We start from the raw sequence: 16,576 nt of genomic DNA, 5'->3' as shown, positions 1-16,576 counted from the left end.
GCCCAGTCTGGCTTCAAACCATGTTGTTCAGATCTCAGTATCCTCAGTATCTAGGACTGCAGGTGTGAGTCTCTGGCACCCAGCTCGTATGTAACTTTTGATGGTTCATAATCATAATTCAGAGTCTTTCACTTTTAAAATAATAGGTTGGAAACTAACTACCTTATTGCTTATATTATCTGGTCATTGAATACTAAGGATGTCAGCCTCCTGAATAGCTAGGATTATAGGCATGAGCTATCAGTGCCCGGTTTGCAATGCATTTTGATCACTATCACCTCCTCCATGTTTTTGTCTCTCTACTTCCACTCATCCCCCAGTGTCTTAGGAAGTCTGTCACTTATGATGTTACACATATGTCACATCACACTCAGTTTGCCCTTGAAGAGAATTTTTTGACACACTGGTCTTGAACCATGATCTTTTTATTTCTACCTTCCAAACCCCCAAATTACTGTGATTAAGACTATGATCAATGGTCCAGAGTTCATAGTTGAACTTTGATTAGATATTTTAAATCATTAAAAAAGGAAATAATTAGTCTGGGGCTGGTGGCTAACTCTTATTATCCTTGCTAAGGAGGCTGAGATCTGAGAATTATAGTATAGAGCCACCCAAGGCATACAAATCTTCAAGATGCTTATCTTAAAAAATTATAAAAAGCCAGACATGGAAGTGTTGTTCAAGTTTTATGGCACCAACTTGAGCTATAATGCAGATCATGAGGCCCTTGAGTTCAATCCTGAATACTGCTAATAAAGATAGATTTCCTGAAATTAAAATATTTAATTTTACCTATTAATTATTTCCTTTATGTTAAAATTTTACATTCGAGGTCTTTTCTATCCAAAAGCACATATTCTGGGATTAGCAGCACTATCCTTGAAACAGAAATGTTGAATCTGAGATACTATGCTTTACATACCAAATCCAAGTCTCTGCTTTAACAAAACTCTTTAAGTTATTTATAGACATTAAAATTTCCTTTAGACTGTGACTGACTCAATGTTTTCAACATTTTATTGTGCACTGCTGAAAAACGTTGCAGACTTAGGACAAAAATGCAACACTTTGGAAACATGCAAGGCCTTTGGGAAGTCTGGGAGAAGGAATTGGAACAAAGGAAGAGAGGTACTGACACCTGAAAGCCAAGGCCTGTAGTGTTTACCCTATTCTTATTCCCCAACTCAGGAATGTTAGACAAATTCTGCTTGCTACTACTTTCAGTCAGATTTTATCATCTGCTAGCAAGGGTACAATCACTATTTGAGAAACCTGTGATGTGGTACAGTTTTCAGGCCAAATAAAAATTGGCAGAGTTCAAAGAATTAGAGTGCTAAAATATACCCTTAGTTCTCTTCGTTTAGCCTTTTTTTTTTTTTTTTTGCCAGTCATGGGCTTGAGCTCAGGGCCTAAGCACTGTCCTTGGACTTTCTCAAGGTTAGAGCTCTACCACTTGAGCCTCAGCACCATTTCTGGCTTTTTTCTATGTATGTGGTACCGAGGAATCAAACCGGGGTCTTTGTGCATGCTAGGCAAGCACTCTACCACTAGGCCAAACTCCCGGCGGTCTTTGTTTAGCCTTTATCAAGTGAAAGTTAAAGCACAGATTACTCTGCTTACATCAGAGCTAGGATTCAGATCCTAATATAATTTTCTTGGGAAGTGAGTTTTCAGTGCAGTTGTGAGTCTTTCCATTTGAATAGCAGTATCTCAGCACCTTATCTTCCACAGTCCTTTCAATCATACTAAGAAAAGATATAAAAATGAGCAGAATTGTTAGAGTATCCACAAAAAAATGGAAGCAATGTCCAGAAGCCTGTAAGTATGGGATCTGTCCAACTACTTTGATTCTGTTTACTTCTCAGGTGAACAAGGAGAGAAGAGAGAATGATAAAATTAATTAAAGGTTAAAATTTGTCTTTTTGTGATACCTTCCTAATAATGATCTCACAGGAGAGAATACTATTTTCAAGACCTTTTTCAGTAGGAAACTGGAGTACCTTTTGTCCATATAATCTGTGTTTGTGCATGTCAGCTCCTGGCAATCAACCTGACATTTTTCTATTTCCATACATTGTTTCTAAAAGCTATTGATGTACTATATATAATTACTTGTGTTCAGTGGAGATGATCTAATACAGTAAATGTACAGTATTACAAATAGTTAAATAACAGCAATTATTTGCTAGATCTCTCCTTTCCTTAATCATAGGAAAATAGTTCTAGTTAGGTAAACAGGGAATCATAAGACTACTCGATCATGATGGTCTAATTAAATATTTTACACTTCTATTGTCACAGAGTTGAATGCAAAAAAGTTGAATTCATCTGTCAGTTAAATAATAAACATTATTTCCATGTACATCTCTTATTGATTCATTTCATCCTATTCAGTTCCTTAAATACTGTTTTAATTTCAAAATTGTATTCAAACCTATTTGAAATTTACATTTTTCTGCAATATGTGCACTTAATCACATTTCTTTTTGAATATCCAGGCAACTACATACAGTGTAAGAATCTAATTTTAGGTTAGAACACTTATTAAGCACAGCAAACACTATGCAACAAAGGAAAAACGAAGCAAAATATGTCACTAAAAATAAGTCTTGCTTTTCATGTGACTGAGAAAATTGGCTGTGAAAATACTTGTTACAAACTCTATCTCCATCTGTATGAAGTGTTCCTTAGAGCCACAGTACAGAAAATTATATTTCAGCAGGTAAAGTATGTTAGATAGATATTTAATGAAAGTTCAGAAAGATTCTATATAGTCTTTAATGAACCTCTTTTATTTACATTTATCAGAAATCAGGTAAATGGAAATATAACTTCAAGGTAAGTGACGTACAAGTAAAACCTAGCTATGTCTCCATGTAGAATTTCTAATAAAATCCTAGTGGAATTTGCCTTTTGAAAATAGAGTACATTAGGCAAGCATAAACTTCCCGTATTCCTAAAGACCCATAACTTTTGATAGTGAATAGAAATTTCAGTAGATTAGTGTGGAATGCGTACTTCCTCTTTACTGAGCATTTACAGTACACTTTTAAAATATCGGTATCTTGATCTATTGACTGCATAGTTTGAATTGTAAAGAGATCATAATTTCAATAACTTTATTATATTAAACTTAAATATTTGTTAATATACATTTTGTTAATAGGAAAATTTATTAATTATGTTCTGAAATTAACTGTATCATAAATTTCACTATAGTATTGTTCATCATCTAATATATTCATCATAATAAGTTAATTGTTTTGCTGGTTTATTTGAAACTTTTTGTATACTGACACTTTTGTGATTGTTTATTAAGTCAACTATGCAGTCAGTAGTAGCTGTTCATAAAAAATAAAAATGTATTTACTTATTTTACTAAAATGATTTGATCTAAATTTACAAAATTATGTTTTTTTTGGTCAGTAGAATTGTTTCCCTAGCTTGATTCTAATTGGTCTTACAAAGGAGCTGTTGTCTTTGAAATTATAGAAATGAAATATGTCTATTTTTAAAGGATAGATATATTTCATCTTAGCAAACAATACAAATATATTTGAAAACATAAATCACTAACAAATTTTGCACATATTAAAATAATATTATTAGGGCTTGGAGTTCATCCTAGTGGTAGAGTGCTTCACTGGCATGCACAAAGTCCCAGGTTCAATTCTGAGGTACCACATGCATAGAAAGAAAGACAAAAAGCTGGACATGGTACTGTGGCTCAAGTGGTAGAGCTCTAGCCTTGAGAAATCCCACGGTCACTGCTAGGGCCCTAAGTTCAGTCTCCAGGACTGGCAAAATTTAATAATAAAAATAAATTAAAAATAAAATAATATTATTTAAATTGTATTTGTCTCATGACTAATAATGCTTTGTATTTCAAGGGATAATGATTAAATAACTCTCCATTAGAAACCAAGACAAATCATACCTGAAGGTTCATATTACTTTGTTTTGTATTCAATATTTTGAGTACCACTAGAGGCGAAGATATCTGGCAGTCAAGGGTCTTTCAGTTGGATGTCATATTGCCTTCAACACTGAGGTAACATGACAGCCTCCTAATGAGTCACTTGCAATAAACGTGATGAAAGACTGATTAAACTTAATAGAGAGTATTTAAAAGGGTAAATTATATACCCAATATATTTATGCACAACTTTGAATGAACAACAAAGAAAGTGTTCCATTGTTAAGTGAAAATAGCATTACAACTACATATGTGAATTTATCTACAAAATGTTATTTTATTAATTTCTTATTCATCCTGTCCATAAGGAAAAATTGTTTTCAACAAGCATATTGTCATGCTGGTGAAATACAGTAATACTAATATTACAATGTGGCCAAAAATGCAGGACACAGTACTTGTTGCTGTTGCTGATAAATTATCATCACAGATATTTTCATAAAGACCTTTGCCAATTTACTTTAAAATGTCCATAACTTTGACTTCGTAATTTCACTCCTAAAAAAGAAGTTTGAAAGAACTCACTACAGATATGGGCTGATGTTCAAAAGATGTTTGCTTAAGCATTATTTGCAGTAACCAAACCAAAAGTTATCTCAAATGGAAAATTTAGATAAATTTTGCAAAGCTGTTTTACAGAAATGAGTCTCTTCATAGCACTTTCACATTATTTTAATGATAGAAAAGATACCCACTTTATAAATGGAAAGAATGTTGTTTAATTTTATGACATCAATTATATAAGTACTCATACATAAAATTATTAAAAATAGTCAAATATGAGCACTCATTATTTCTTCAAGACAAAATATTCAGAAAAAGAAATCATACTTTTCAAGCAAGTAAAACTCAGATTTTATGTTTTTTTAAAGATGAAAAGCAAATATAATAGCAATGCGGTTGATATTTCTAAATTATTTTCTGATTTATGGATTTTTTTAAATACTTGGAAAAAAATTGATATTTTTATGGTCATTTATGTGAAACATATTTCTAGGGAAAACATTATAATTAATTTCTTATGAACATTGTATGTTGTATTAATGTCCTAAAGTCACTTTCTGTAGTCACTTGGTTTTCTAAACACATAAAAAAATCATTTGTCTGTTTTATGTCAGGAAAAAAATAAAATTTGTCTTTCAGTAGCACATGAAACTCATAATTTCTAATGGTAGAGTCTTTGATATTAACCTGGAATTTATGAGAAAAAAAAGGTTTATAACAGCAAGAAAATATCACTAAAGTAGAAGATGATCTAGACTGAAATTAACCAACAATGTACATAAGAAATTTAGGTCTTAACAAAATTCATCTTCTTAACAAGTCAAATGATATCATTAGAAATGATCCCTTTCCCAATAATATACACTATATTCTTGTATCTTTCCTATCTTTCCAAATAATGTATATAAAATTTTACTGTAGACGATAAATCCCTGAAAAGATAAATCCAATGATTGTTTCCATGAAGCTGCCCAAGAGATGCTATTTTTTTCCAACAGAACTGTAGTTTCTGCTTTGATCTTTCATTAAGTGTTTCAATCAACCAACTTATTTAATATTTCCCATGGGCTGGCACTGGTCATCACATCAGAAGCTGTAGTCCAGCAACTTTCTTGAGCTTATGCTATTGCAGAAGTAGATGCAAGTCAAGAAACAAACTAATTAATAATTACTTTGGGGACAATTTGATCTGAATAGGAATCAAAATAAAGCTTATTTTTATCTTGTGTCTTCACTAACTTTTCATTAGATTTCTAATGAATGAACAGCTTTTATGGAATCTTGAGAAACACTGTTAGCCCCATCAGAACTTCAGTAGGGGCAGTTTGAATGTGACACTGTGCAAACTAAAGTAACACCTTTGAAGCTAAGTTATCGCCCAGATTCTTACCTGGAGTCCATTATAGTTTATGGCAAAGGAATGAGGAAGCCAGTATGTATAATCAGAAAACTCTAGAATAACTATTTACATATGCATGCACTACCCATTTGGCCTCAAAAAACATTTCACTATTACTTTAGTTTATAACAACTTTTATGCCCAAAAATTTCACCATTTGAGCTCAAGCTCATCTTCATTATTCTCAGTCTGATCTCCATTCATGTATGCTGAGTAGAGTTGATACTAAATCCTTCAAAAAGGATGGTGCTCATAGCTTCATAGATGCAATTATTGTGACATGTGTCTCCCAGCCTTATCTAGTGGAAATTATATGTTGCCCAAGATGATTGATTTATTACTACCTTTTGTGCTTGGTTTTGTCATTATTCATTATTTTCTTTGTCAAACAGACCCACACTCTTCTTCATATAGTCACCAAGTCCTGTCTCTTAGTAAGTCAAGCAGCAGATGGCTTCCAGCACCCCATTATGGAAACATGTAATGATAGCTTATTACAAAAATGGTGGCTAAGAAACTACACAAGGGCAGAAGTTTTTAGAAATATTTTTGGAAATGTTTCTAATTACTTTCTCAAGTAAAGTTTTAGAAGTTGGGTGTTCAGACTTTATTTTAATGATCCTTATTAACTCGTATTTCTCATTAGCAAATAGGTATGCTTACTTCAAATATATATGTATATAAATATAATTGATGATTGTATTGTAATTTTTAGCTCTATTTAAGGCCAATCATGTCTGTGTATCTGTATCTGACTTTGGTACATGGTATATTGTATATAGGTTATTTGTTTATTTGAAATAGGAAAGGGAAAGGGAAAAACAAGATGATTGGGAAGGGTGGGGAGGGAAATTGGGAGGAAAACATGCTAGTGGATATCAATGTTCAAGATGCAATGGACATACTACCTGACAAATATAACTGTAACCCTTCTATACATCACCCTGACAATAAAACACAATTATTTTTTTAAAAATAACACGTCTGTATAGCATCTTAATAATCACACTAAAACTTTATTTAACAGTTAAAATGGATTATAGTCACGATAACTTTTATAGTGATGCTTTGTATAGACAAACCTAAAGTATTTATAAAATTCACAATTGTGTTAATCTACCATAAGCAAATGTATTACTAAAGACTAAAAATATCACCTTCCACAAAGTCTATCCTCTCTTCCATTGTGTCTCACAGTATTTCAGTTTGGGGTATTGTAGATCTACTTTCAATAGATAAGAGTTCTCTGACTGGTCTTTCTCTGATGTTTGTTTCACAAGTCTCGTGTTTTCATTTTCAAGACAGTGCAATGTCAAGAGTCAAAAAAGAAAAGAATAAAAAAAATACTTCATCACACTTAATCCTGGTAATTTTTACTGGGGTATACTGGTTGCTATTTTCGAGATATGCATGCAAATCACTTCACATATGGTCAATCATTTGTGGATGGAGAGTTTTTCCTATAGTATCTGGGTAAAAATCTAAGAAGATTTATAGACAATTATAGAAATCTAGTGGTGGCTGGCATTGCAATTGAGGTAGAAGATGGCTTCCTTAGCTAGTGCAAGGCTTAGTGTTCAAATACCACACATGTACATTCACTCACAATTCCCAACCCCCACACACATACACACACATAAACATACAATTTAAATGTACATCTGAAAAGTCCCACAATGTTTTTTCTGATTTGGTAAATTTGGAGAAGTGATGTATCATGACTACTGGTTACCATGACATAATTATTAAACTTGTGGAAAAAATACAAGCATAGAATTTCTAAAATTAATATTTTTAGGGTTCTTAAACATGAACGTCAAAATATGGTGAGTATACTTTAATACAACACATTATCTGTTGCCATAATAACCAATTTTTACAGTTAATATAATTTTACACTGTTTAATATTTTGAGGTGGAAGCATTTATAGCAGTTTTATTCATCTGGATCACAGCTCTGACATCTACTTCATGTTTACCAAATAGTGACTAAATAACACATGCCTATGAAAACTAAACTTTTGCAAATCATGTTTATATGTATAGCCCTAAATAGGGCGCAAAGCTCATAAATAGCCCTTTTACAAAGAAGTCTGAATTCTTGGCATCCCATGATAAATGTAGGCCAACTTCTTAAACCATCTGCAAATTAATGTGTATTAGACAAAACTGATGCTATTACTATTTCAGAGACACCTGTGCACCATTTTCTTAATCATTATTCCTCAGTCTAAGATATTATTTTTGATGTCTTAGACAGTTCAATCTGATGTGGTAGTAAAGATGAAACAGGCTACACTGATTATTGGATGTCTTTTGCAGAGACTCACCTTGAGACATGTTAACAGTAACCAGTGTCTTGACGAGCCCTCTGAAGAAGACAAAATGGTGCCTACCATGCAGGACTGCAACGGAAGCAGATCTCAACAGTGGCTGCTGAGAAACATGACCTTAGGGGCTTGAAGACCCTTTCTCCCAGCCATGGAAGTGTCTACATTTTTGTTTCTTCATTGTTTCGGTTAGGGGAAGGTATTAACTTTTCTGGATTGAACATTTTAAAAACTACTTTTCGTACTCTAAAACACAGTTGTTTACGATTCATTTTTAGGAATGTTTGATTATTTCCCTACTAAAATTTGTATCTGATTGAAGAAGCACATAAAAACATAAATAATATCAGATGTTATTAAACATTACAACAACTTGAAAAACAAATTGTGTTTGCTTAAAAATAATCTTTATTGTCCCCAAATACCAGGATTATTGGGGAATTATTTGGTTTTAGTTTTCATAGAGATAAAAAGAGATAATGTAAAGCCTTATGAAATATCTTCATTATAAAATATCAGTTAATTTATTAACTTACTCTTTCTACTGGCATTTCATGGAAACAAATGTTGAATTTTTATGTCAATAGTATGACTACATATTAAATTATTGATTGCCATTGACTTCAACATTTAAAATGTTAGGCTCCATATTTTGTACCAAGAAAATAAATTCCATATTAAATTCATGTCTTTATATTTAAAAAAATTTCACATTTAGATAAAAATTTTAAAAAGCCAGTTACTTGTGGTTCATGATCATAATCCTACTACAACAAGAAGGCTGAAATTTGAGAATCAGGTTTTGAAGCCAGCATGGGCAGGAAAGTTGGTGAGACGCTTATTTCCTGTAAACCAGCAGAAAGATGGAAATGGAGCTGTGGCTCCAGTGGCAGAGTACTAGCCTTGAATGCAGAAGCTAAGGGACAACATCCAAGCTCTGAGTTCAAGCCCCACTCCTGGCACAAAATATAAGGGACAGAAAAAAGGGAGGAAAGAAAGAAAAAGAAAAGAAAAAATGGAAATGAAAAGAAATTAGCCAAAAAAAGTAAACGAAGAAAAACAAATGAAATGACTCAGATAATCAGGAGAAGACAAACTGCCACAATTGCTGTGAGATATTTCACTTAGGTGGAGATCATTCCTCACGCAGAATGAAGACTAACAATACCACTCCGAGTTGGTATCAGAAAACCCAATCCGTAAGTGGTAACTTGCTTCTAAATTGCATCTTTTATGTTTACTGGCAGGGGCAGATAATCTTCCTTCTGCCCAGGGTCATTTGGATATTTACAACATCATTTCCAGTCCTAGGTTTATTGAATCTCATTTTAAAAAATGCTCCTACATTTGTTTAATTTTAAGTAACCACATACAGTTGTTGGCAGAGCTAGATCAAAAGATTTTACTGGCCTTGCAATTCTCCAAATCAGATATACCTATGACATGCCTGCATGAGGCTGTGACTTCCCAATTACACTGCACAGAATTGTAGGTAAGTGTAAAGTTTTAGACATAAGTTTAACTCTTCTACATTTAGAGGGTTTTTTGACAGTGCTGATTGAATTAATTTTAAAAATAATGCATTTATATCAGAATTTTATTGCTATGCTAACAATGTCATCACCAGGAGATAACCTAGTATACTTTTAGTGAACTTATAATTCACCTACTACTTATTATTTTACATAAATTGGGGTCCAAGGGATTCAGTATCATTAGGCTAAGGTGATGTCTTTTTCAATGTTAAAAACCATTTTGTTTATAATACATAAGCAGAAAACATGAAAAGAAAGAAAATTTGTATCATTGACATTTTGAATAATGTTTCAAAATTTAGTAGCATTTTAAACACACAGAAAATTGTTCTCCATATGTAGATTTTGTAATCAAAATCTACTGAGAAGCCAAGAGAAAGCCGGATTGAAATGGGATTGGTGGAAGAAGGCTCATCTGGAACAGAAGTCTATATTTTTCTGTGCCTCATTTCTCTTTCAAAGCTTTTATGGAAAGTGTTCAGATTCTCTCAACCTTTCTTTCTCCACTTTCTCCCTCCCTCTCTTGTACACACACTCACACATACACACACACACACACACACACACACACACACACACACACCCTACACATACATGCAAACATGAAGAAACAATATATTTCTTTATAATTTTAAAAATCATTTTCTGAAGGGCAGTAAAATATTGGATTATTTTCCCTATTGACAATTCTTTTTCATTTTAGGTTATGGGTACAATGCTAAAGAAGACCTTATATTTCACAGTAAATTGGCAAAGAAGTCACAATCTTAAATTTATTATATCCGCTCAAATCATCTGGGGTCTGACAACATCCCCTTTTCATGTTTACTCCTTAACTTCCTCCTGATGACAAAATTAGGGGAAATAGTATCAGAATTATTAAACTTAAAAACTTAAATATCTGAGAACTTGTCTAACTTATTTTGATTTGTCAATCAAAATTCCTTTTGCCAAGAAAATAGTTGATGAAATTTTTTTGATATCATGTATATTTCTTGGAACATTTCAGCCATATTTTGAATAATTGAAAGTTTATTATGATCATACAAGGTAGCCTAAAACATCATGAGTTTTATGCCAAAGAATATTTTTAAATCTTCAGAGGGTTTGGAAATCTGCTGTTATTATATCTAACATTTGCTATAAAATATTACAAAGCCCCTTCAAACCAAAAAATAAAACTAAACTTTTTCAAAAATATCCATATTCTGGGGCCGGGAGTTTGGCCTAGTGGTAGAATGTTTGGCCAGCATGCACGAAGACATGGTTTCGATTCCTCGGAACCACATACATAGAAAAAAAGCTGGAAGTGGTGCTGAAGCTCAAGTGGTAGAGCTCTAGCCTTGAGAAAATCCAAGGACAGTGCTCAGGCCCTGAGCTCAAGCCCAGGACTGGCAAAAAAATATCCACATTCAGAACAGAATATTAAAATCATAGTTGAATTCATCAATTATTCATTGTGCACTTTTCTAGGGAACAGAGGTAATACTCATTATAAGGTATTTCTTACTGCCCTTTCTCTTCTGAACTATTATGGCAATAACTTTCCAGATGCTTAGGTCAAAGATCTAATGTTACTTGTGGCTTCTCTTTCAATTTCCTTTAATCCAATAGCAAATTACCTTGTTACTCCTCTCCCCTTGTTACTAAAATCAATAACTTTCCACATCTGCTGTCTGTCACTACATTTAAACATTTTGTGTGTTGTATGCCAATAATTTGGTTCCTACCTGTTGCCAGTCTTGTTTCAAATCGTATTTGCTGAATAAGACCAAAACGAAGTAGAACCATTTCAGATTCTATTGCATGGGAATTGATTGTTTCAGTTCTCTGTATGCAATCTTCCAGTAAATTTTCATCTTCCACCAGTGAACTCTCAATTCCTTCATGAGGACACCTCTCTTCGTAGACACATACATATGTACATACACCCGTAAGTATACATACCTCATACAAATATACACACATATATGCATGTGTCACCTAGATGTACACACATGTAGATACATATCCCTAAAACATACATGTATACACTCATCTGAAACCTATAAATGTACCTTTTTTTGATAGTATGCATTTTACTTACTGTCCACTGGCTTCCATAGCAAGACTTATCCTTTATGTTCGGTGGCTACTGCCTCACAAATGTCCCTCACAGACTTTTATTAGGTCTTTATTTAAATATTATCCCATTAGTAAGCCAACCTTTTCCACCTGCCCTCCTGATTCTCTTTACCTCTGGAAAACTCTTTAATCTTTCTTTACTTCCACACCTCTCCATTCCCAAAACCCAGTCCTGTATACTACAAAACAAATCTCACTTTGATGTTTGGTTTTTTGGTTTGCTTGATTTGTGTTCAGGTTTGGGGATCAAACTTAGTGCTTCGTGTGTGCTACATAAACTTTCTCCCAACCTATAATGTGTTTTTTACAATAACAGATATTTGTTTTATTACTTATTGCCATTAATATGAGTTGTAATTTGAGATGAAGCAACATAGCTAATTGATCTGGGCATAGCTTTAGGACTACCTTAACCATCTTTCTGCCTATCATAATGCATTTTTAAGGAAGAGTCTTCACTCTGCTTCTTTCACGTGATAGTCTCAGCAACTGGTGTATAACTTGGTACATACTAACTGTTCTAGAACTTTCTTGAACAAACTGAAAAGTATGTGTTAAGATTATTAAGAGCTACTGCATCATATTTTTCTACTTAAATCCCATAATATATTTATATGGTATGTATATGACATTGTCTTCAAGTGATGTTTATTCCTACCATCATTTTATGTTAAAGTACAAATTAGATGTCGTCCTCAGTGACAAAGTATGAACTATCCTGCCTTATAGAAATGAAATGACAGGGCCGGGAGTTTGGCCTAGTAGTTAAAGTGCTTGCCTAGCATGCATGAAGACCCGGGTTCGATTCCTTGGTACCACATACATAGAAAAAAGTCGGAAGTGGTGCTGAGGCTCAAGTTGTAGAGCTCTAGCCTTGAGAAAGTCCAAGGGCAGTGCTCAGGCCCTGAGCTCAAGCCCAGGACTGGTAAAAAAAAAAAAAAAAAGAAAAAAAAAAGAAATGAAATGACAGATTCTGGAATTGCTGCTATCTTACATGAGTAACTTCATTAAGCTAAAAAATGTTAATTTTTAAAATGTTATTCAAGGGCCATCAAAAGTTCTAATTTTTTTGACTTCTAGTGGGAAGATGTACATTCTCTTAAGAATTATATCTATAAATTAGTGTTTCATAAAATGCATTATAATTTTTTTCTGACTGAAAATCTGTGAACAAAAGACAACTATAGGAAAAAAGCAATCAACAAAACTGGTATATCTTAAATCTCTTTGTTTATAAATGGAACTGTGCCCCAACTGTCTGACAATATGATCTTTATTCAGGGATCATATACATAGAAGTAAAGCTTCCAAGACTACCCAATAGAATTATTTATATATATTTGAATAAGGGCAAGGTAGCATAAGAATTGTAACTTCATTAAAATTTATGTCATTTGTACATTAATCCTTTTTTCCATATATTTTATTATAATTAATAGAAGGGTTACATTATATATACCAGAGAAAAGGTACATTACTTCAAATACATTGATACCCTTTCTCATGTCTTGCTCCCCATTTCCCACCCACCAATCCTAGCCCTCATCTTGTTTTCCTCCTTTCTCTATCCGATTTCAAATAACAAAATACACATATGTACAATATATCAGATAACAAGGTGACCTATTGTAACAATATGAGATAATCAAGGGACAGCAAAAGAGATGAGAGATAACATAGTACATTAAGGACAACAATCACTCATTATATGGCTTTTGTTTCTATATCCTAGAGGTCCTGTCATTTAGCTTCATACTATATGGCCTTATTTATCTAGTTTTTGTTCTATTATAAATGTCTGCTAGGAGAGCCCAAGTTTTCTACTGATTATGACAAATGAAGGAAACCATTGAACCTATGTTGCTTTGAGTCTGGTTTACTTTGCTTAATATGATTTTTTTCTAAATATTTCAATTTGCTTACAAATGGGGCGATGTTGTTCTTTCTGACAGCAGCTTAGAATTCCATTGTATGTAAATACCACATCTTGTTGATCCACTCATCAACTGAGGGTCATCTGGGTTGGAGCCACATCTTTGCTATGGTAAATAGTGTTGAAATGAACATCATTGTGCTAGTGGATTTAGTATGTCCTTGTTCCTGGACGATTGGGTAAATGCCATGTAGTGGAATTGCTGGGTCATAGGGGAGTTCTATGTTTAGTGTTTTGAGGAACTGCCATACTGCTTTCCATAGTGGTTGGATGAGTTTGCACTCCTACCAACAGTGTAGTAGTGATCCTTCCTGGCCACATCTCCTCCAGCATCCGTTGTTATTAAATTTCTTGATCCTGGCCATTCTAACTGGAGTGAGGTGGAATATTAGAGTTGTTCTGATTTGCATTTCTTTTATGACCAGAGATGTTGAGTACTTCTTCATGTGTCTCTAGGCCATTCTTATTTCTTCTTCAGAGAAGACTCTCTTTAAATCTTTGGCCCATCTTTAAATGGGATGGTTGTTCCTTGGGAAAGTAGTTTGGGAGTGGTTCAATTTTTTGAGCTGTTGATATATTTTAGATATGAGGCCTTTGTCCGTTGTATGGTTAGTGAAGACCTTCTCCCACTCTGTAGGCTTTCTAGTTAATTTGCCAGCTATGTCCTTTGCCATAGAGAAGCTCTGCAGTTTAATACAGTCCCACTTATCCAAATTTTTTCTGGTTTGTTGTGTTTCTTGGTCCTTATTAAGAAATTTTTGACCTGTGCCAAGGAGACGCAGTGTATCTCCTATTCCTTCTTGTAAAGTTTTTAGTGTATCTGCTTTTACCTCCAGGTCTTTGATCCATTTGGATTTAATCCTGGTGCAGAATGACAAAGAAGGATCCAACTTTTGTTGTCTGCAGGTACTTAACCAGATCTGCACTGGTACATTAAATCTTAAGATATACTTAAATTCTCATTGTTTTTCAAATTGATGAAATACATGATATGAAATAATATCATAGGCATCAAGTAAGAACCTATAGCAAAAATACAGATTCTGTGAAAATACACTGATGATAGAAAAATAAAACCTTGTATCATCTTGGATAAACTGGGTTTCAGGGAACAAAATCAAAGCACCTTCAGCAATAACATGGAATACTGTTACTTTGTTTCTTTTTAATTATATTCCAATTAAAAGATGGGATGGCCTACAGCTTGTACAGAGTATTAGACCATTTATTACTCTGAATGTTGGGTCAGTTCTATATTATGTAGGTTTAAAGACTGCAGGGAAATTGACACTGTTTCTAGGCTTCCCATTTTAGCTTCATAGCTCCAGTAAACTTTACACATAAATTTGATTTTCTTCGATGCTTAGAAATAAATAAAAAATATAAATACAGAGAAGGCAAGGAAATCATACAATAATAGTAGAATGACTGAAATATGTATGTACATTCTGAAGTTGAAAAGTACCCTGATTTTACAAATACCAAGAATTTAAGCTGTTCAAGCACTCCACTGATGTGTCACCATCCACAAGCTGTCACTCAGCATAAATGAGAACTTTGAAGCTTGAATAAAGCTCCAAATTGGTTGGGCAGCAAAACATTCAATTGTCCCTAGGCAGCTTGTGTGTCAGGATTTAATCACTGCCCACCCTTTTCCCCAATATGTTCAAATACAGAAGAGATAAGATGAGACACTCTTTTGTACAGCAGAGGGTACATCTGGTTTGGCCATATCATGTTAAAACATAAGAGCTATTGTATGAATTTAAGGTGTTGAATGGACAAATGTATTCTAAATACTTTGTGTAAATTTGTGCCCAACTTGTGTTTTTATTATTCAATAAATTCTAAAGGAAAATTGTCTATCGTATTTGTTTTTTAAAATCTCTCTATAATTGTAGTGTTGTGGGATAGTCATTTGTCAACTGTCTTTTAAATAAAAAAACTATTAGGATGACATTATATAAAGTTATTTGTGTGAATGTGAATAATCATTTATGTTCTGTTTTAAATGAGCTGTAATGAAAGTGTGAAGTTAGATGATTAAGATATATACACTATATAGATATATGCAATATATCTGTAACATTTACTTCAAAAATGAAATTTTCATCGTGCATTCTGCATTCTGTTGGTGTAAAATTGGATGTGAGCTGCTTGATTCCAGTTGTGTTGTCAGCTAAAATTAGAACAAAGGAATGGAAAAACAGATTTGGTCCTATGATTTGGTATTTTTTTCAGGAGGAGCTTCTTTTTTTTCCAGTCAGTATAGTCACAGCTAGAAATCATGTTTTAGACATGCTTGACCAACAATTGTTTAACTTTCATCAAAATTAGATTGTGCATAAAGATTTGAACATTTTAAAAATTGTAAGCATCATTAAATGGTATAATTGTTTTTATGTAAATTTAAATATTTATACATTTTTGTAGAATTAAAATATGCCAATTTAGTTTTTCCTTTTGTATCTGTGGTCTTTTTACCCCAAGCATTGTTATTGTTTTGAGTAGAAAAAAAATCTTCAAGTATTCCATGCTTGTGTTTCATTTGTACATTACTGAAATACATACAATCACTGAGCATCAAGAAAATGTTGGAGCACATATATGAGTTTTTTTCCTATATCTAAAACCTATGAAATAGACAATTAATATGTTAATGACTAAAATATTATTTTTCTATAAATGATTGGAAACTTTTTTTCTTTCTTATAAAAATTTACAGGAAAGAAAAGTTAAAATTCAAATAAATTATGTTATGAAATGTACTTT

The 16,576-nt window shown here is 33.0% G+C and overlaps 1 protein-coding gene across 4 annotated transcripts in view; it reads left to right on the top strand.

Annotated features, from left to right (window-relative positions):
- Galnt13 (polypeptide N-acetylgalactosaminyltransferase 13) overlaps positions 1-16,184 on the top strand; it is a 497,787-nt gene extending 481,603 nt beyond the window's left edge. For all 4 annotated transcript variants that reach the window (XM_090342814.1, XM_090342813.1, XM_090342815.1 and 1 more), the window contains one exon: positions 8,205-16,184. In XM_090342814.1, the coding sequence (XP_090198940.1) occupies positions 8,205-8,345 (141 nt within the window). In that variant the 3' untranslated portion in view covers positions 8,346-16,184. The remainder of the gene's footprint in view (positions 1-8,204) is intronic.
- The last annotated feature ends 392 nt before the right edge of the window (positions 16,185-16,576 follow it).

Source organism: Megascapheus bottae, chromosome 12 (genome assembly GCF_031878675.1).
Source record: "Megascapheus bottae isolate mThoBot1 chromosome 12, mThoBot2.hap1, whole genome shotgun sequence".
In the NCBI taxonomy this organism is placed as follows: domain Eukaryota; kingdom Metazoa; phylum Chordata; class Mammalia; order Rodentia; family Geomyidae; genus Megascapheus; species Megascapheus bottae.
Note: the sequence above shows the minus strand (reverse complement) of the source record. Positions and strands in the feature narration are given on the sequence as shown.